At 36.2% G+C, this 20,954-nt stretch overlaps 3 protein-coding genes across 3 annotated transcripts; 1 reads left to right on the top strand and 2 right to left on the bottom strand.

Moving 5' to 3' along the window:
• Window positions 7,742-13,273, top strand: LOC18792857 (protein MICRORCHIDIA 7). The gene is made up of 19 exons (XM_020555819.1): window positions 7,742-8,219; window positions 8,374-8,448; window positions 8,558-8,592; window positions 8,679-8,757; window positions 8,975-9,067; window positions 9,211-9,295; window positions 9,466-9,541; window positions 9,979-10,107; window positions 10,214-10,312; window positions 10,401-10,502; window positions 10,631-10,792; window positions 10,881-10,976; window positions 11,195-11,246; window positions 11,351-11,462; window positions 11,540-11,828; window positions 12,391-12,485; window positions 12,591-12,678; window positions 12,975-13,097; window positions 13,184-13,273. The coding sequence occupies exons 1-19, from the start codon at window positions 7,742-7,744 to the stop codon at window positions 13,271-13,273; spliced, it is 2,358 nt and encodes a 785-aa protein (XP_020411408.1).
• On the bottom strand, window positions 13,881-15,441 carry LOC18793940 (leucine-rich repeat extensin-like protein 6). The gene is made up of 2 exons (XM_007226448.2): window positions 15,072-15,441; window positions 13,881-14,823 (listed from the first exon to the last, which is right to left on the bottom strand). The coding sequence occupies exons 1-2, from the start codon at window positions 15,250-15,252 to the stop codon at window positions 14,081-14,083; spliced, it is 924 nt and encodes a 307-aa protein (XP_007226510.2). The 5' UTR covers window positions 15,253-15,441; the 3' UTR covers window positions 13,881-14,080.
• Window positions 16,486-17,908, bottom strand: LOC18791353 (glutaredoxin-C1). Its single transcript, XM_020554854.1, has one exon. It carries the CDS (start codon window positions 17,180-17,182, stop codon window positions 16,799-16,801), a length of 384 nt encoding a protein of 127 aa, XP_020410443.1. The 5' UTR covers window positions 17,183-17,908; the 3' UTR covers window positions 16,486-16,798.

The following is a 20,954-nucleotide window of genomic DNA, read 5'->3' as shown; positions in this document are numbered from 1 at the left end:
TTATATATAATGTATTAATTTGTGGAAACATAAATATATTTGGCTAACATGTAGTTAGATATGGGATCCCGAGCTTATGCATTAGAGAATATACATTTGCCCGCATTTCATAAAATCTCAAACATTCAAATCATCTAATAACTTGAAGCAAGCCACATCAGCTACAGGATAGATTTGTAATTTTCTTTAAAAATTGATGGTAACAATCCCTCCGTCTCTCAACCCTAGTATCCATAATCCTCATCATGACTATAACTCCATTAAGGGCCACGCATCCATCTTCCAACACTTACCAGATTTCCTCCTTTCGAGCCACATCTAATTTCTATTCCTATTCATCCTCCTCATGATTGCTTGTCATCAGCTTCCATGGCCACCGCCCAATATTGTCATCCTCCTCCATATCCCTAATTTCTTTTCATTATAAAAATGAATTTATTTATTTATTTCATATCTTCTTTTTTTGTATGATGGTAGATCCCCTTGATAAGTCTATAAATATACTCATTTATGTACTCTTTGTACTTAGGTTTTGTAGGAGAAGTAGATTTAAAAGGGGCTTATTACTTTACTTTTCTGATTTTTAACTTTTCTGCACTCTTAGAAGGTTTTGAAGGAAAAATCATCTTTTCAGAGGAATTTTAGCACAAGGTCAATTGGAGATGAAAGCTAACATCTTGAAGTTCAATCTATGATTTTTCTAGAATTTTCTACCTAGCTAATTGGTACAGTATTACAAGTGAAGTTAGCCCACGTGCAGACAGGACAGTTTCGTACATGTTACGTGAATGTGAAGAAACGAAAGCTTTCCCGAAATTTTCAAGTTATGTGCTATATATGGTTGGGAAGATAAGACATTTATCTTTCTAAAATATATTTTAAATAATTTTTCTAAAAGGCCAAAATCCCCAAATCGTGTGACAATTTGGCTGAGCTGTATTTCTCTATGGAGTTAGGAATTGTGATTTTTACTTTCCTATTTGGATTCCTTGTTTACCAAGACTTCTTGGACAACTTTTCAGTCAATTTTAGGGTTTAGAAATCTGATATAAGTGATATAAAAGGCCAGCCAAGGCCCCCATACAAGGCATTCATGTCCTAAGGAGATCAACCGCGCAAGATGAGAAAGCTGCCAACAAGTTCTTTCTTTTCCTTTCTTCTTTTAATTTTCAGTTCCTATGTATTTATTTTTGAGTTCATCCAAGAACATGAGTAACTAATTTCTTGTTAGTTAGGGCTTAATCTTGAAGCCCTAAACATGATTTCAATTTTATAAACAAGTTTGAATGGATTTTCAGTTTCTATAAGCGTGATGATTTTGGTTTCTCTATGTTATGTGAATTCTGATATTTTGTTTCTTTGAGTAGCTAACTTGGAAGCATGTATTGGAATTAAATTGTTGTAGAAGATAGGTCAATTGCCATATTGAATGTGTTCTTGTTTGCAACGAATAATTGGGTTAAGAACTAGTTATGAGAAATCGATTCTTGAATTCCTAATAACAAATGCCATGTTTTAGGGTTTTTGTGACACTCATATTCTCTTTGATCTTAATGGATTCTTGATTGTTAATTTGAGTAAATGTCATACTAGATTTCAATTAAGAATACACGTATTGATGTAAATGCCATACACCTTACATATACTTAAGAGAGAATCATACAATTTGAGTCAAATGCCATGATCATGTTGTGAGTGTCGTCATCATATGTTTGCTAGAATTTGATTATCTATTGTTTGATTGATTGTTTGGAGGTGGATAGTAAGTCCTAGCTATTGACTTTGATTGATTTTAAACCAATTTCTCTTAAACTCTAATTTAAATTCTGTTTTGTTCTCTTTTCCTTATTTTGTTTTATTCACAAAATCAAATCAAAAACCCCCCTTGGTGTTGCCGTGTGTGTGTGGAAGTCCTTGTGGTTTCAATCTTTATTTTGTTTTCATGTTTAATTATGTTTTAGTTTTCATTGTGTGACATTGATAAACATCTCTTAAGATCACAATCTCTATGGGATCGACCCTTGCTTGCTTACTATACTATCATTTGATTTGTGCACTTGCAAGGTTTTAATATTGTTGTTAAAAATTACCAACACCCCTCACCCTATCCTTTAACAGATCTTCCAATTTGAGATCAGGAGGATTATTATAAAATTGGTATTGTGAAAGTGGCCTTCTATTTGTGTAAATTACAGAGTCGGTTGAGAAGCAGACTTGTAATTTGAAATAGGTTGGTGTTTCTCAGGATCAAGTTGGAAATTTCTGATTATTCATTAGAAAAAGAAAGGAAAAAGATTGAGAGTGACGATGAAGTTGGTTCAGAGGAGAAAACAAGGAGTAACGAATGCCGTTATCGTTAAAAAGGCAAAAAAACATATTTAGCTGACTTGGCTTACTTTAAGTCGTTAGATGATTTAAATATTTAAAATTTTATGAAATGAGGATAAATACGTACTCTCTAAATTCGGGGTTCTTAAATATGCAAAGGAGGAACATACCTCATATATTTAAACATCAATCTTCCTCTTTAAGAAAATAAATAGAATTTAATTTACATCTAAGAAACTATAAAAATTTATCCCTTATAGATATGATGTGATACAGTATGGAGGCAGTAAAGATTAGTCTGGACTGGAGAGTTTCATGTCATTACGCCACTAAATTAACTTACAGTACCTGTAATTTCAACGCCAACTATTCAAGTGAAAGTTGAAATCTGCACCAGCGACAAAATAAGTGGAAAATCCTTCTACCCTGTGACATCACTGAAAGCTTAATTTTGTATATATAAAATATATTTGTCGGTCTGAAAACTGAATTTGCCAAATTGTCCATAAAAAAAGTTGAAGTGACAACTTAATAATTATATCTAATTAATAGATGAAACGATGATTAAGAAAGTGACGACTTATATTGAGTTGGATATATGACGATTAAACCTCATCCATGTGTTGGATTCATATTGGGCCAATATCTAACACTGGTTCAAGCTCTCTTCTGGTTGCTGAAGTTTATGCCTTATTGAATGATTTGCAATATCTAATTTCTAAAGGTTTCAAGTTTGCCAGGGTGGAACGAGATTCCAAGTTTCCCAGAACATTTCCTTTGTGCAAGATCAGTTTGAACACCTAAGCTTTCATCACGTTTTGCGTTAAAGGAATTTCCTAGCTTATGCTCTTGCAAGACTAGGGGTGCACTCTCTTCCCCATCAAGCTTCGGAGGCCTTAGCTTTGGATCTTTTGGGGGTGGTGGTTTACTTAGAGGTGCTCCCTTGAGTCTTGTGAGAATTATCATGATATGTGACAATATTCAACGAATCTTTTGTCAGAATGCAATGACATGGACCACTAAAAGATGAATGATCATATTAATTTATTTGAGAGTTTAAGGACTAAAATAAGAACTTTAAAAAAATTAAGGGATCGTTTGTGATAAAAACTTTTTTTTTTTAATCACGACACAAACATACTTTACAAAGTGGATAATGCTTCCCTCCTTGCCCATAAGGAGGAATTCCTCCTTACCTACTAATGTGGCTCAGCCACAATTTGACACGTGTCTCTCTTGTTAAGAATAGAGCTAACGACAAAAGACACCATGTTGGTTCTCAATATGGACTCCAGGGTATCAATTTTATCAATTTACACCCTTACGTTTGCAATATAGTCCAATTTTATCCTTTCGTTAAGTTGACCGTGTAGTCAATCGTTAAATGCTGACGTGTCTACTGTGGGACCCACCTACTAAAAAAAAATTTATTTAAAATAATAAAATAACATTCTAACAAAAAAGAAAAAAAAAACTTTAAAAAATCAACTACAAAAAATCCCAGCCGAACTCGAAATGATGTGTAAAATAACATTATAACAACAATTTTTTTTTTTTAAAATCAACTTAAAAAATCTCAGCCCTCTTGATCCATATCGTCTTCCTCTAATTCCTTCCTCTTTTTCTATCTTCCACCACGAACAGGATCTCCAACCGACAGACCCAGCATCGCTGCCAGCCGCCGAAAACCAGGGCAGACTACAAATCTGGAAAATTTCTAGCCGCTGCCATTGTTAAGTTTTTTTTTAAAAAAATTAAAAATTAAAAAAACCCAACCCAGCAGCTCCCCCCTCATCATTCTTCTTCCACTTCCTTCTCTTCCATTACCCCCACCTCCAGAACAGATCCGTCATGGCCGCGCTCACAATCACGCCTTCGACTGTGGATCCCAAAGAATAGTGTATCCAATTCAAACTTTTAATGACTTTCATAGAGTTTAAAAGTCTGGAGGTATTCAATTTAGACTTTTAAAGAGTATATAAAAGTCTAGTGGTATTCAATTATGACTTTTAAAAAGTATTTAAAAGTTTGGTGGTATTCAGTTATGACTTTTAAAAAGTATTTAAAAGTTTGGTGGTATCCAAAAAGTTAATGACTTTTAAAAAGCTTATTAAATGAATGACTTTTCTATACTTTTAAAGCCAATTGTAAAGAGCAAAAGTCTTGCCAATTTACTAGTGACTTTTATCAACTCTATGAAAGTATTTAAGAATTTGTCATCTCTATGAAAGTCACTCACTTAAAAAAAATCTTTAGAAGTATGAATTGGATACACCCCCTTAAGAGTCACAACGTGCAAGACCCAGATGATGTCAAAGACCCAAAAACCTAGTGGTGAAAATGCAGATGGAAGAAGAGAAATTGAACAAAGGGATTTAAGCCCCAAAAGGGCCCTTGCAGATCTGCCCAAAAATAAAAAATGGAGCAATAGAAATTGAACAAAGGGATCTTAAGCCCCAAAGGGCCCTTGCAGATTTGCCTAGAAATAAAAAATGCAATGGCCCAAGTGAGGGAAAGGGGACCAGGAATTGGGCCACTGTGTCCTTCAAACCTCCAAATATCTGCAGTGCAATTTCAGAAAAAATAGGTGGTGGTGCATGTGGTTTCAACAGCTTATGTAAACATGAGGATGAAGGACAAATTGTTTGCCAGTGCCCACAGAATTACACATCCATTGATACAAATGATGAGTGGAAAGGATGCATGCAAAACTTCGTTCCCCAAAATTACGATGAAACCTCAACAGAAACACATCATTTCGGGTTTCAAGAGGGGCTGGGATTTTTTGAAGTTGATTTGTTGAAGTTTGTTTTTTGGTTAGAATGTTATTTTATTATTTTAAATAATTTTTTTTTGTTAGTAGGTGGGTCTCACAGTAGACACATCAGCATTTAACGATTGACTACACGGTCAACTCAACGGAATGATGAAATTGGACGATGTTGCAAATGTAAGGGTATAAATTGATAAAATTGATACCCTGGAGTCCATATTGAGAACCACCCCAAACCAGCAGGGTGTCTTTTGTCGTTAGCCCTTAAGAATAATTAAAGTGCAAAATAAACTTTTGAGAATATAGGACGAGTGTTAGTTTGTGGGAATTGAGAATTGGGTTTTAAACTAGTAAGTGGGAATTGGGATAGTCGAAGAGAGGGCGGAGGGAGATAGAGAGATAGTGAGATAACAGGGATAACGTCAATTTAGAAAATAAAAATTTTGATGTGTTATATTTTAAGTCGTTAGGATAAAGATATGTTAATTTTTCATATGTATTGTTTGTGCAAATATTCACACGAGAGAATATTCGCGAGAGATTCTTCCACAGCCTCCTCTTTCTTGTTCATCGGTTTATGTCAAATAGTTGGAGTCGATGGACCACACCATGTGTGAGGGGTGGCTTGGCCATGTAGGGGAGAGAGAGAGAGAGAGAGAGAGAGAGAGAGAAGAATTTTGCCAGGGTTTTCAGAATTACTTTTTGTGTGTTGCATAGCCATCTATTTATAGACTCCTTGCTTGACTAAAGTTTGAAGAATAATTCCTTATTAAATTAGGATAATTCTTACCCAAAAATATGTGATAGGATAAATCAAATAGATTTTCTGAAAATTGGATCCTTGATTTAGGGAGATATTTCTATCCTAAATCAAGGATAATTTTGTAATTAATTAGGGTAATTAGTTGACATAATAAATATTCCTTTTTCATGTGTCACCTTCTTATTGGTTGTCGAAAATATGTATTCCCACATGTATTAAGATATTTCAAATATTTCTTTTTTTATTCTTCTTTAATATGAAGATATTTATAAAAAAAAGTACAAAGATGTGTTAACCATAAATACAATAGAAAATAAATCTAAATTACAATAGGAAATAAATCTCAATTACAATAGGACTAAATAAATGGATAAGGAACCAAAATCCTAATTAAATAATTACTTGCCAACAAAGTGTATATGTAACTATTTTGGAGTACTAGTTTCTTTATAGAAACTAGCCTCTCTGCACGCGCTTCCGAGCTTGCGAGAGGTTTTTTAAAAAAAATAAGTAAATTTATTTTAGAATTAAAAAAGATAATGGGTAGTTGTGTTCCATAAAAATAGGATCCATTATCTGCTTTTTCTTTTTCTTTTAATTTTTTTAAATATGAAAAAGTGTGAATTTACCATATTATCCTTATTTAATTAATAATTTGAATTCTTAATGTTTGCATTAACCAAGAACATTTTCTGGTATTTTAAATGTTTCACCATTCTCTGCCTTTTGCTTTATATATATAGATACATGGAAAACGACAAAAGCAAAACGATACAACCAAAGGTAAGTAGATTTGAAGACCGGATATCTCGTATGAAGATACAACCAAAACTTAATAAATTGGAAAGTCAAATGCCTCGAAATAAGAGATATGAAAATAAAAAAGAAGAAACGACCAAACGATACAAACAAAGTTAAATAGTTATGGAAACATCACTCTTTATCCGTCCGTATTCCCTCACACCCTATTTTGTTTACTTCATGTTGTAACTTCCATTACCCTTATCAAGTTATAACTATTTCCTTTTTTTTTAAAGGCTATAAGAACTGATTTTAATTTAAACTAGCCTCTTCGTACGTCCTTTTAGGGAGAGGCTTCTTTTAAAAACTTTTAAATTTATTTTAAAATTAAAAAAGATAATGGGTAGTTGTATTCCATAAAAATATGATCTATTATCTAATTTTTCTTTTAATTTTAATTTTTTTAAATATGAAAAAGTGTGAATTTATCATATTATCCTTACTTAATTAATAATTTTAATTTTTAACGTTTGTATTAACCAAGGAAATTTTATGGTATTTTGAATATTTTACCATTTTTTGTATTTTGCTTTATATATAAAGAAAGAGAAAAAAATTAAAAAATATGAACTAAAATACAATTTAGAAAGAAAATTGTTATTGTGCACCCCCTTAAAATACAATTTATATCTTAAGATTCTGAATAACACCTTTTTTTTTTTTTTTTTAAAGTGCTTTCCTCACAAATCAAATGTCGTTTTGAAAATCTTGGACAATTATTTATTTATTTTTAAATGAGAGAAAAAAAAACCTAGAGTGCCAATTGAGCGAGTAACCGCCGTACACGAATACGATGTGCATGCAAAATTAATATCCACGTGCAAAACTAGTTCTTTCGGCTATAGACTTCCTATTCCTACTCTATTCCTATAACAGAGTCGCGCCACTTCGCCGCATAAACGTCTGCGAGCCAGAATATATCGCTTCATCTTCTTCTCTCTCTGTCGTTCTATTTATCCCTTCGATTTCAAAATCCTTAAAATTCTCTCCCATTCTTTAGCCCCCCAAAGAAACCCTAAACCACCCAAAACCATAATTCTCCGTCGCTGTAAATCTCTCACATTGTCCTTCAAACCATGGCTGCCGCTACCGTATCCGTCAAGCAAGAAATCACGGAGAAAACCAATCAAATTCCCAATCCTTCGCCTATTTACCTAAGCAGCGATAGTAGTAGCGCTAGTTCCGTTAACTCTTCGGACGTTGAAGACCTAGACAGCAGTTCCTTATTGGGTTCCGTAGCGAGCAAGTTGAAGAAAAATCGTGATTTGGCAGGAGGCGAAGGAGCTCCGGCAACGAAGAAGCTGAAAAGTAAGGGAAACGCGGGTTTCACGTTCCCTCTAGGGTTTCTGCATCCTCTTACGCCTTTGGAAATTGCCAAGGCGGTGCCTCTGGCTCAGGTTCCGGCAGAGAACGTTGCGAAGAGTGTTGGTGTAAATAGTAATAATAATAATGATAACCAGGTGGGTCTGGTTCTACGGAGTTGCAAGCAGTTTTGGAAAGCAGGGGATTATGAGGGTGGCAGTGAAGGCATGGCCAATTCTGGGTTCTCTTCTGGTACAAAAGTGCTGCACGCGTTGTTTTGTTTTCCAAGTGTTTGATTGTTTGTTTTCTGCTCTGCATGTTTTTGCATGTCTTTGTTTGACTGTTTTAGGCTTTTGGCTTTGTGCTTTTGATGTTAATCTTCTTTTTGTGCTTTTGGCTTTTGCAGTTGGAATGGACCATGTCAGGGTTCATCCCAAGTTTCTCCATTCAAATGCCACCAGTCATAAGTGGGCTCTGGGAGGTACATTATCACTAAAGTTGAAAGTTGAATTTATACTTATTGGTTCTTTATTGGCTTTGCTTTTAAATGAATAGAAAGAATTCGACTAACTGTGATACTCTGTTTGCAGCTTTTGCAGAGCTTCTAGACAATGCTTTGGATGAGGTAATTGAACATCTTTTATCTTGCTTTCAGAAAATTGAAGGAATATTGATTTGTTTTTCAATCCTAATGTTTTTTTTTTGGGCCAGATTTGCTATGGAGCCAGTTATGTTCACATTGACATGCTGAGAAATAAGAAAGATGGCAGTGAGATGTTGATGGTTGAAGGTACATTACTCCATATGTTTTGTCATTCTTTCCTGATAAACTAGTGGCATCGATAGCGTGGATGTCTTTTCGTATTCACGCAGTCCCATCTGTGCTGTTTTTGCCTTCACAGTTGAATTTTACCATTCCCAAATTCTTTTGCTTTTACTTAGAACATGACCCCAACTCTGTTATACAAATGCTAATGCTTTGTTTTTATTTAATCCTTTGACTACAGATAATGGTGGTGGAATGGCTCCTGATAAAATGCGACAATGCATGTCTCTTGGGTATTCCGCAAAAAGCAAAATGGCAAATACTATTGGTCAATGTGAGCTGCAGCATCACTTACATGAGACTAAAATTTGAAAATTTTATAAGTAAAGGGGTAGTGAATAAGTATTATAACGGAAGATTGTTTCAATTATCATAGTCTCATTGTTTTAATGATTTCAATCTCTCTTTTTCTTTTAGATGGCAATGGGTTCAAGACGAGTACTATGAGGCTTGGAGCAGATGTTATAGTGTTTTCTCGTTGTCGGGGGATTGATGGGGGAAGGTTTGGTTTTCATCAGTCTAAATTATAATCTGGCTTTAAATTTTTTGATTGTTTTCGGTCTTAAGTTTTGCATGAGACTTTTGTTACTTCCCGTTTTACGTTTTTCTGCTGCTTCACATATGTTTGATTGTCTAAATGAAATTTAACTGACTTGTCTTCTTTTCTCTTAGCCCGACACAGACCATAGGAATGCTATCTTATTCATTTTTGAGGGATACTGGAAAGGAAGATATTGTGGTTCCCATCGTAAGAACAGCAGTTCTTCTTTTCTTTTTCTTTTTTGGTAAATAATGGCAACAACAATTTCAACCATTCTTGACTTATGTTTTGTAATTGTATTTTTGTTACTTAAATCAAAAGAAATCAAACTAAAAGTAGCTTTAAATTTCTTACAGATTATTATTAAAGGACTCAAACTCTTTACATCTCCTAAACTCTTTTCTCGTTTGTTTGAGTGTCGTGAACTCAAGGATTTGATTGTTAGCATAAGCTGGTGATGTTTTTTCAGAAGAAGATTAACAAAAGACGTTGTAGTTAATTGAGGATGAATATTTTATAGGAGAAGCTTATCACTAGGAAAATTGGAGAAATTATGTAAATTGATCAGTTGCCACCACAAAACATTTATTTTGCATGAATTCCTTTGAAGTATTCTCTTAACTATGATTCAATTTTACGGTAAGGTTGACTACGAGAAAACAGGTCAAGGATGGAACAGGATGGTGCGGGGTTCTCTAGATGATTGGGAGAGAAACCTAGCGACCATAGTGCAGTGGTCTCCATATTTAAGTGAAGAAGTTCTTCTTCAGCAGGTGAGTCTATTTCTTGTTTTGATAAATCACATGTCATTTCATAGCTATGCTTCAGGTGACCAAAGAAAAAAGTGTTATTTATCTCTTTCTTTGTTGTGCTCTGTAGTTCACGCTCTTTAAAGAGCATGGTACTCGTATCATAATCTACAACCTTTGGGAAGATGATGAAGGACAACTGGAACTTGATTTCGATACTGATCCCCATGTGAGATTTTGACTCTGAATTCATATAAACTTAAAGGGTGCCTGCACTGTCAGATTTGGGTTCTTATCTTTCATGTTTGAAATGACAGGACATTCAAATTAGAGGAGTCAATAGGGATGAGAAGAAGATTCATATGGCAAAACAATATCCCAACTCTAGACACTTCTTAACTTATAGACATTCGTTACGGGTATGTTTGAAGAGATCATTCAACATGAATGAATGTTGGCATTCATTGTGATAGAACTGCAATTCTTGAAGAGATTTTAACATACGGTCTTACATCAGTAACCATACCATCTTTTTCATTTTTGCCAGAGTTATGCATCAATTCTCTATCTCAAGCTTCCATATAACTTCAGAATTATTCTCCGTGGGAAAGATGTTGAACATCATAATATAGTGAATGACATGATGTTAACTAAGGAGGTAACATACAGACCTCTGCATCTTCCGGAGGGAATCCCAAAAGATGTAAATGTAATGCTTTCGAAACTTAGTCTTGGAATTAGCATTATTTTCTGTTTTCGAGTTTACAAATATGCTGATTTTTCTTTTATTTTTACAGATGATTGCCAATGTCACTCTTGGTTTTGTAAAGGATGCGCGATTTCATATTGATGTCCAAGGGTTCAATGTTTATCATAAAAATCGACTGATTAAGGTTTGCTGTCTGTGTCTTCTTTATCAATTTGTAGCATTTATTCCATGGTCGAGATATTATCAATTTGTAGCATAATAAAGCCTTCAATTTGTCCCATATCATCGTTGGTTTTGGTAGAATAATGCACAGGAAGGACTTCGTTCTTGTAATATTACCAGTATATTCTACCTTCTTGTCTTGTTTTTCCTAAACTAAAAAAAAAAAATCTTATTTTTCAGCCGTTTTGGAGGGTTTGGAATGCTGCTGGCAGTGATGGTCGTGGAGTTATAGGTATTTTGTAAAACATTTCTTGTGTTTTCTTTTGGTGTTGCAGTGACTAATCATAATATGGATAAGTTATGTTACCCCACTCTTGTCATATCTCTCTGTAATAGGTGTGCTGGAAGCTAATTTTGTTGAACCAGCTCACGACAAACAGGGCTTTGAGCGGACAATTGTTCTTTCAAGACTTGAGGCACGATTGGTTGCAATGCAGAAAGATTTCTGGTTTGTTCTTTTCCTTCATGCCACTTAAGTAACTTGATGTTACATGTATTTAAGTTACTGTGATCCGTTTTTCCTAGGTCTAAAAATTGCCAGATTGTTGGGTATGCTCCAAGAAGACGTTCGAGTGATTTTTCAGAAAGAGAACCTTTGGCATCTAATCAAGAGAAATCCGCAGGCACAAAGCAGAATTGCCCTGGTTCTAGTACTGGGGGAGTTATGAAAATGTCCAGTAAGAAACTTGAAAAAGGATCATCACCCACGGACGCTTCAAGTGAAGATGAGGCATCATATGCTTCTATTGAACCTCAGCAAGACCCTGCTTCAGACTCAAGGGGCCATCAAATGCTTAGGCATTCACACTCCAAGGCATTTTTTTCCCATTACTTCTCACTTTGTGGTGGGCTGGGCACAAATGAAAAAAATAAATGTCGTGGATATATTGGCACTCCAAAAAAGTCATCCTATACTCCTCCATGTGCAATTTCTCCCTTACCTTCTTATAAAGGAGAAGAGAAGTGCATGATAACTTTTTTGGAGTGCCAATAGCCGCTCCCTATATAAATGGTTAAGTCTATCTGGTTTTCTCTTTTAGTAGTAATAACTCTATATCAACTGTCAAGCATTAGACAGTTAATAGATTGTTGTGTTCATTAATATTTGCTAAGCACTACCTCAAGCTGCTCATATGCCTAATTGTCTTGCTAATTATTTCTCAACCATAGTTTATCCGTATATGATGTTATATTTCTTGGTACCAAAGAAAGAGTCAATAGCCACTCCATACTCCATCCATCTCAATAATCAAAGAACTGATTTATGCTTGTACCTAAAAAACAACTGACTTGTGCAGTATTTTTTTGTTTTCCAAATACTCCTTTGTCTTTTTATTTTTTCTACCTGTATTGCTTATATTCTCTCCCATTAACAGACACCCGCTACAAAAGGAGCGGAGCAAGTTTCTACTGCTGGCAATGTTGAGTGTTCAACTAAGTCGAAAAAACATTCTCATGAAGCCATCGAAAGGTGGTGTCAACTGTTCTATGAAATTAAGCTTCCTTGTTGTTTGCCTGTGGCAATAGTCTTTATATCCAAAATCGACCATTTGACTGTTTCCTTTTCTTTTTGCAGATTGAAGGAAACTGGTGGTCCGACAATGCTTAAATTGCTAAAGGACCTCAGTTCTGAGAAAGCTAGGTGTAAATCACTTGAAAATGAAGTAAGTGCACGACGGTTGCTTTAAATAGTTATCTTAAATTTGTATTTGCATTTAATTTATTGTATATTTATGATATACTGTTGATAAACGTTAAAAGAGTACCAAGATCATTCCACAAATTGGATGCCTTGAAATAAAATTTAGATCACTAGGACTTATGAAGAAATGAAACTTGATATTCAGTAGAAGGGCACGCTGCATCATTTATTATATGTTGCTTTCTGGTTGTAGATTATATTATTATTATGACTTACTGAATTTTGATACTTATGCTTTTGGCTTGTCTTCAAAATCAGCTTCAGCAGGAAAAACAAAAAACAGAAGAGATGGAGAAAGAGCAATCAGCTTTAATTGAAATATTAGTGGCAGAAAAGGCTGAGCGAGAAAAGGAGGAGGAAAGACTGAGGAAAAGTCTAACAGTGAGGATTTCTCGCCAACCATTTTAGCACCTTCACTTGTCTATTCTCTGAGATAATTTTATTTATTTATTGTTTTCTGTCTGCAGGATGCGTCTAACACCATCGATCACCTGCTTGAGAAGGTGAGAAAGCTAGAAGGAATGAAGCTATTAAAGTGCAAAGTTGAAAGCGAATGAAACGCTAGCAGCGTCAGAGTCCGGTCTCAATTTTACATGTACATATATTTATAGTCAGAAGCAGTAAATTCCAATGAATAGACTTTACCTGGAAACAATTGCAGGATTTGTGCAGTTAGAATCTTAGAATTGGAAAGGAAAAAAAAAAAAAGTTGATGCTGACAACTGAATGAACTCAAGCCCTGTATATGGCATGTGGCATGGTAGGACTATGATCAGCAACTTTTCTATGACCTAGAGCTTAGTTTTAGTCTTTGTTTCCTCCCTTTGCGTACAAGTTTTTCATTTCAGCATTTAACGAGGAGCCTTTCCTCAAAACAAATGGAGTTTTGACACGTGCTTCTATTCAATTTTAAAGAGCAAAGCTATGCTTTTAACATATCTGTAATATTCATTTCAACGTCCAAAGGGGTTTTTGAAATTGTCGCACTCCGGAAATTCAAAAGGAATTATTATTATTTGTTTTTTGGGATAGTTGAAGACACATTTTTGGACTTGGGTTTTGTCCTTTCAAGGCTTAATTTAATTTTAATATGACCTTATCACCTTTAAACAATCATTCTAATTTGCTAGTGGTGGAGGGGGGCTCACTAGTCACAAGCTAACATAATAAAACAGATGTTTCTGCCTTTCTGGGCAGGGGATTTATGTAAAATATTGTTATATCCAAATGTTTTCCATCTCATACATAAAACAGAAGCTTTTCTTTACCATGGCAAATAAGCTTTTTTGACCATGGTAAGCAATAATATATGGAACATAGTATTATTGTAGATATGTGAAGTAAGACAAATAGTGAGACTAAAACTATGGTTTCTGGTTTTGAGGGCTACCAGGAGGGGATGGAGGAATGTATGGTGGTATCCAAGTTCTGGGGTCTCTAAGATTGAATGCAGGTGGTGGAGGAGGAACAAAGACTTTAGGGATATTAGGTATCCAAGTTCTTGGGTCGCCTAAGTTAAATGCAGGTGGAGAGTTTGGGGCCAAAGGATTTGGGGATGGAGTAAAAGGAGGGAATTGTGGGAATGGGAATGGCAAAGATGGTGGGAATGGGAAAGGCAAAGATGTTAGAGGTGGCAAAGGAGGAAAGGGAAGTGATGGCAATGGTGGTAGTGGAGGGAATGGCAATTTAGGCCAAGGGAAGAAGCCATATGGTGGGAAGTAAGGGAGAAAGAACTTGGAAGAGTTGAAGGAACTTGCCAATTCCTCTTTCTTATCTCCACATAAGCTCACATTCTTCTTAGATGGCCTGAAACTCAAGGCATTCATGCTGTATATACACAGATTGTCTTGCTTTGACTTCACTGATATCTCATCTGCTGTTGTTTTTAGACCAGGAACATTGCAGGCTGAGGATGAGCTTCCTATCAAGTTTGCCTGGCACATGGACTTCATTGCAAAGCCATCTATGCAGTTAACTCCGTCAACAACAGGTATTTCCAACTTGTACACTCCATACTTATCTGTGGTTCTGTTGACCTCAAAATTGATATCTTCTGCTGTTCTGGGTGAGTTTCCTCTGAATTTGCATTTTATAAGAACATCCACTCCTGATCAGTTAAACACAAGCAATTAAAACACTAATATGAGATAATTAATTACTTTTTTTTATTTATATACAAGCGATATTGGGGGAGAGGGAACCGAATCTAGGACCTCATGTGTGCAAAAGTAAATGCTCTTAACCACCTGAGCTACAAACCTCTCTTACGACAATTAATTACATAAAAGACTGCCAGCTAGTAACTTGGAATGAAACTATGCTCTGTTTTGGGGCCTTGAAGATCATTAATTTTACCTGGCAGAAAGTAGCTGCTTCTGGAGAATGTGTTGGTTGAACAGGTATCACAATAAACTGCTCCCACAACCGTGATCCGGGCTTTTGGTGTTCTTGATTGAGGTGCAAGAGCAAGTGACTGTGTAGCAAGATATGCTAGAAGAAGGAGGAAAATAATTGGATGATCCATGGAAGAAAACATGGGAGAGGAAGAAGGAAGCTTCCAGTAAAAGCATGTATTGCCTATGGACTATACTAGGTTGTACTTAACCCAGTGCATCTAAAGCAAATATTATATAGCTGGAGGCTCAAGCTCTGTGTGCATATAATGTGCCCGTGAGTATTTGGTGTTAGGACCAACTGTAATCATAGAGATGAAATGCTTTATCTATTCAGAACAAAACAAAGACATGTGAAGAACCCTTTTGGCAGATTGTCAGGTAAGAGGGATAGAGGCCGGGGGGGCTTTTAATTCTGTTGCAGATTTAACAGCTAGTGGAAATTGAACTAGGGCTTACATGATTTTCTCGATGGCAAAAAAGTCCTAAGGTTTTTAAATGGCTCAATTGCTGGTTGTGGGGGCACGGGACTTGTCTCTTTTTTGTGACAATTTTGCATTCGACACTGCTTTTTTGTGACAATTTGAAGGAAATTTATGTCATGCACAACTCTCCATAACTAGCCTTAGCTCACACATCACATGATATGGTGCCTCTCATACTCTCAAGGCTTCAAAATTGTTTGGGTTTCATAGTTTTGTCTCTTTAGAAAATCAGATGCTTATTAATGCTTATGCATGGATCATGGTTAAGGACAAGTTCTACTATTCTTTTTGTTATACGTTTAGCATTTTCGTTGGCTTAATCATCGCTGGAATTAGATTTTGTGCATATTATTTTAGATCTTGAAATCGTCCTTGAATCTGTGCGGGTGTACGTTTTTTATCTGCCATGGTGTCCTCTTTCATATATTTTCTTATTAAATTCCAATTTTGATTTTTTGGTTTTTGGTTTTGTTTTTATTTTGGTGGTAAATAACATCGGTTTCGTGTTATCTTGGTAATAACAACAGTTCTCTGTAGCTTCGCCACAGCAGTAAAGCCTCTCTCAGTTGCTTGGGCTTTGTTCCCGAAACAAGAATTGGGCCCGATTGTAAAAGTTTGTTCAAAAATCCCAAAAGCAAAATTTCTTTTTGGACGTTGTTTTTGCAAATTACAAAACAGGTTTTGGATGACGTAGCAATCAGTGATAGTTGTTGTGGGTCAGGATTTGGCCATGGCCCGCCATGGGACATACTGTAGCCGACATCATCACTGTGTGCAGTGCAGCAGCAGGAATGTAGGTGGCCGATCAACAAAACACTATAATTGTAAGTATTTAAGTTTGAAGAGCCACTTTACCTGATCGATAAAAAACGACATTAATTCCTGGTAGAAAATTATTCACTGCGGCCAAAACTACAGATACCAAACAAAGTGCCAAAATCATGTCGATTACAGGATTGATTATCCTCAACTAATGGCTGAGAATATCCATATAGAAGACCTCAAAATCTGAACTTTTTTATATATATATGGGAGAATTTCCATTGGAGTAGAAAATGCAAGTGAAATTAACATAAAGCATTCCAATGTATTTCAACCGGACATCATCATGAAAATCACTTCTGAAGCTCACTCCTTCGTCTCTTCCTTTTTTTTTTTTTAGTCTTTCTTTCTTGTGACATGTCAACTAGAGGTGCTAATCAGATCAGAGCCAGAGGGCCCCAGCCTCCTTGAGAAGTGGGACCAGGGAGCCATTGATATGGGAAGCCATGACTCTGTCCATGGTGCCGATGAGCTTGCCGCCAATAAAAACCACCGGAACAGCCGGCGAGTTGCCGAGCAACCTCATGAGAGCCCTCTCGATCTCCTTCCCTCTGGGGTCCTGGTCCAGCTCATACACCGTCGGATTGACCCCCATCCCGCAGAAGAGCCTCTTGACAGCATGGCACATGCAGCAGCTGCTCACACTGAATATTACCACCGCGCTCTTCGCCGCCAACCTCGCCACCCGCTCCAGTGGGTCCCCCATGCTCATCCTCACCGGCACATAGTAACCCCACGACGCCTCTGCCTGCTGATAATGCATCATTATAATAATATTGCACTACTCTTACTCTCTCTCCTCTCAATTAACAAAACTCACAAACCAAACTTGAAGATTATTGGAAAATGCTCTCAAAACCCACAAACCAAACTCGAAGACTGTTGAAAAATGCAGAAGACAAGAGAAGAAGAGACCAGAGAAGTTGTTGTTTGAGACAAAAGAGTGTGAGAAGGTGTTGCACAACTTAGACAAGTGAAGAGTGGGATGGGGAATTTATAGGGAAGGTGATGAGGGGTAATATGGTAATTGCGAAGGGAGGGGGGGTGTTTAAAAGGGTTAATTGGTTTGTCTGTTTGTTGTCGCAGGGCGTGCTAAGGGGACCTCGTGGATTTTGCTTTAAAAGGATTGTTGTCTGTACAACAACGTACAAGGACGAGGAGCGTAGACGTAGACAAAGTAGAAATACGTCGTAGGGGATGGTAGTAGAAGCGGCGGTGTCAGGGGAGGAAGGAGGCGTATGGGGTATTTTTGTCTACGGTAGGGTGTAGGGGAGGGCAATTGGCAGCTCCATTTTAAGCCAAAATTAAGCTCTTTTTCAGGTTTTGTTGGAAACACAGGCTTTTTAGTAGAAAAGGCAAGGCATCCACACACAGAGCACAGAGATATTAGACGGCTGCGTTGGTCCTTGTTGTCGGGTGTAGTTTATATATGACCAAAACTGCTTTTACAATTCTGACGTGACCCTTACGCGCATGTCTGCCTCTTTTTTCTTTCTTTTCATTTGGATTTTTGGATTTTGGATTCTGGATTTGGATTCGAAGAAGAACAGAGAACATGATGATCATGATCAACGGTTCTTGGGTTTGTGAATTTTGACCTCTTCCAGCAACAGTGCAGCTGTGCAAATCCCATCCCATGAAAAAGTAGTGCTGCAACATCTAGCATGCCATGCATTATGCCAGTGTGTGTGTGTCAATTATTTTTTTCCTTCTTTTTTTGTGGAATTGTGTCTGCTTAATGAATTAATTATAGTTAATGGCTTTTACTTTAGTTTTGATGAGGTTCTGGTAACGCATGCAATTGCAATACCCAAAACACTTCAACCCTCCTGCATGCGTTATTTTTTGATACTAGTGTACATATATATATACTTGATTACTATTAACTTTTAGTTTTCATGTTCATTTTTACCTTTTATATACGTTACATATATTAAGATAAGTTTCATTAGGGTCAATTTGGGATTGAAATATTAAAATATATGTAAATGTAAAAACAGCAACAACAACAACAACAAAACCTGGGATTTAGTAGTGTGTCCAAGTAAGGCAATGACAAAGCAACAGTTGACTTGGATATCGATTTTAGAGAAAGAACAGAAACAAAACACAAAAAAGAATAGAGAGCAAGGCGTGGCCTGCTGCAGAGCAGACTCACAGTCGGGCGGCGGGTACAGTTTGCACATGCAGCGGGATGTCTTTTTACTCTCTCTCTCTCTCTCTCTCTCTCTCTCTCTCTCTATTATTCTATAGATTTTGGGTTTAATTTAGTTGGGGGTTGGGATGGGGTCTTTAGGTCTCGACCACAAAATTTACTTTAAATTCTGTGCTTCTCTCTTCTCTCACGTTGTTTTAAATTGCAACAACAGTGGTAGCTGGTTAAGCCTTAAGAAAGAATGAAGAGGCAGCAGAACGTTCCCTTGGCCTGGCTCCTCGGTTTACTCGAAAACTCATTACTTTTTACAAGTCAATAAGTAAGTAAAGGATTTCGCATTGTTCTCAGTCCGAACATTGATTTGGATGTAGAATAATAATCTTAGATAAAGGAACTATTCAGAGCATGTTTTATCATTTGGGGTTATTTACTGTAGACTTTCTTGAACTTGGTCTCAAGTTGTAATTGGGTTCGTGAACTTTTTTTTGAGGTAATTACATCTATTAACTAGATAAATAGTTCCAATTGGGTCCTACTGTCTAAGTCTGTCAATTTGTCCGTCAAAATGAGGGGTAAAAGCATCATTTTGAGCTGTAGAGGTAATTGTTTTAAGGGTTTTTAACTATAGACGTCCCTGAACTTTGCTCCCAGTTGCAATTGGGTCTGTGAACTTTTTTTTTAGGCAATTACATTTTTTAACTCGACAAGTAGTTCCAATTGAGTCTTGCCATAACAAAGTATAAGAGCTAAAAACTTAGAAACCACAAAAGACGATCTTGTTGGATTTCGCCACGTCTACCAATGTCGTGGCGTAGCTGGCTGCTGCGGTGGCGTTCATTATAGCTCCAAGGGCGTCGCCGCTGTTACGGCGGCAACGGAGGAGGAGAGCTTAAGGGGATGGGGTTGCGGGTGGGTTATGGGTTTGAGGGGGTGGGCTAAGGAGGAGGGGGAATGAGCTGAGGGAGAGAGGGAGAGACAGAGAGGGAGAGCTGAGAGAGAGAGAGAGGGACGGATTCTGTTACGGCAGGACTCAATTTGAACTACTTGTCGAGATAAATGATGTAATTGCCTCAAAAAAGAAAGTTCACAGACCCAATTACAACTGGGAACAAAGTTCAGGGACGTCTACAGTTAAAAACCCTTAAAACAATTACCTCTGCAACTCAAAAGGACGCTTTTACCCCTCGTTTTAATGGAAAAATTAACAAATTTCGATAACAGGACGCAATTGGAACAATTTGTGAAGTTAAAGGATGTAATTGCCAAAAAAAAAAAGTTCACAGACCCAATTGCATGTGGAGGCAAAGTTCAGGGACGTTTACAGTTAAAAACTTTATCTTTTGTTGTCCAAAGATAATATATATTTTAAACTTTTTAAATTACACGAACAATTACGAATAAGCAATATGGAAGAAGTTGGAAGGGAAGTATGAAACAAGGATGGGATGAAAAGAGAAGTTCATAACTATCTACATTGCTAATGATACCTTCATTTGCACCTTGCCCCATGGACTGCATCTGATTTTTTAATCTTTTTTTGTTGTCAAAGGACTGCATCTGAGTCTAATCTGTACTATATTAATTGATAAGATATAATTTGTCAACTATTTTTTTCTAAGTTTCCATATGCTTGTATTTTCATTTTCTTTTAGCAATGGCGATATTCTAAAACTATTCAAATGTATAAGAAGGGTTCGAACTTGAGTGGAAAAAATTGAGTTTGACACATTGCTTTGGCAAATTGAAGAAATGAAACACATTTCCATTATGCCCTTCTTTACCTTGACATTGAAGGGAAATAGACACATTTCCTTTTCTTAGCCCCAGAGAGAGAGAGAGAGAGAGAGAGAGAGAGAGAGAGAGTATACCTTAATGACTATGATGGGCTGAAGCATAGGGAGAGTTTTGGGGATTAAAAAAATCAAACCTATATATTTAACTTTTTTTAAACATAGCCAATATGTATGAGTTTGTCCATAAAAGTTAATTTTTCATGAGTTTAGTTGAAAGACATCGATAAAAATATACATTAAAATATGTACAATTTCAATTATGTTGTTGAACATATTTTTTATTTTATAATATGTGCCTTTTGGTATTATTGTTAATATGTATATTTTTTTAATCTTAAACCTTATCGGAAATTGGCATTTAGTCATGCATTCGAGGTCTTAGGTCCGATTCCTCCCCGGTACAAATATTGCTTGTATAAAAAGAAAAAAAGCGTACTGAAATTTAGTCAATGAAATTATGAATTAGCGTGTATATGATTTAATGTGTACTTTTATTTCTATAAAGACTATATAAATTGTAAATATATATATCATTATATTTTAAGGTAATAACTTTAGCTAGCCCACCGTTGAAAAATTCAAATTCATAG

Source organism: Prunus persica, chromosome G1, assembly GCF_000346465.2.
Source record: "Prunus persica cultivar Lovell chromosome G1, Prunus_persica_NCBIv2, whole genome shotgun sequence".
Classification (NCBI taxonomy): domain Eukaryota; kingdom Viridiplantae; phylum Streptophyta; class Magnoliopsida; order Rosales; family Rosaceae; genus Prunus; species Prunus persica.
Note: the sequence above shows the minus strand (reverse complement) of the source record. Positions and strands in the feature narration are given on the sequence as shown.

Excerpts from the sequence above, each read along its gene's own strand:
- LOC18792857 (XM_020555819.1), top strand. The coding sequence starts at position 7,742 with ATGGCTGCCGCTACCGTATCCGTCAAGCAAGAAATCACGGAGAAAACC. Across the intron at positions 10,977-11,194 it reads ATAAAAATCGACTGATTAAG|CCGTTTTGGAGGGTTTGGAA; the intron begins GTTTGCTGTCTG and ends CTTATTTTTCAG. Across the intron at positions 12,486-12,590 it reads TCTCATGAAGCCATCGAAAG|ATTGAAGGAAACTGGTGGTC; the intron begins GTGGTGTCAACT and ends TTCTTTTTGCAG.
- LOC18791353 (XM_020554854.1), bottom strand. The coding sequence starts at position 17,182 with ATGATGCATTATCAGCAGGCAGAGGCGTCGTGGGGTTACTATGTGCCG.
- LOC18793940 (XM_007226448.2), bottom strand. The coding sequence starts at position 15,252 with ATGTTTTCTTCCATGGATCATCCAATTATTTTCCTCCTTCTTCTAGCA. Across the intron at positions 14,824-15,071 it reads AAGCAGCTACTTTCTGCCAG|GAGTGGATGTTCTTATAAAA; the intron begins GTAAAATTAATG and ends TTAACTGATCAG.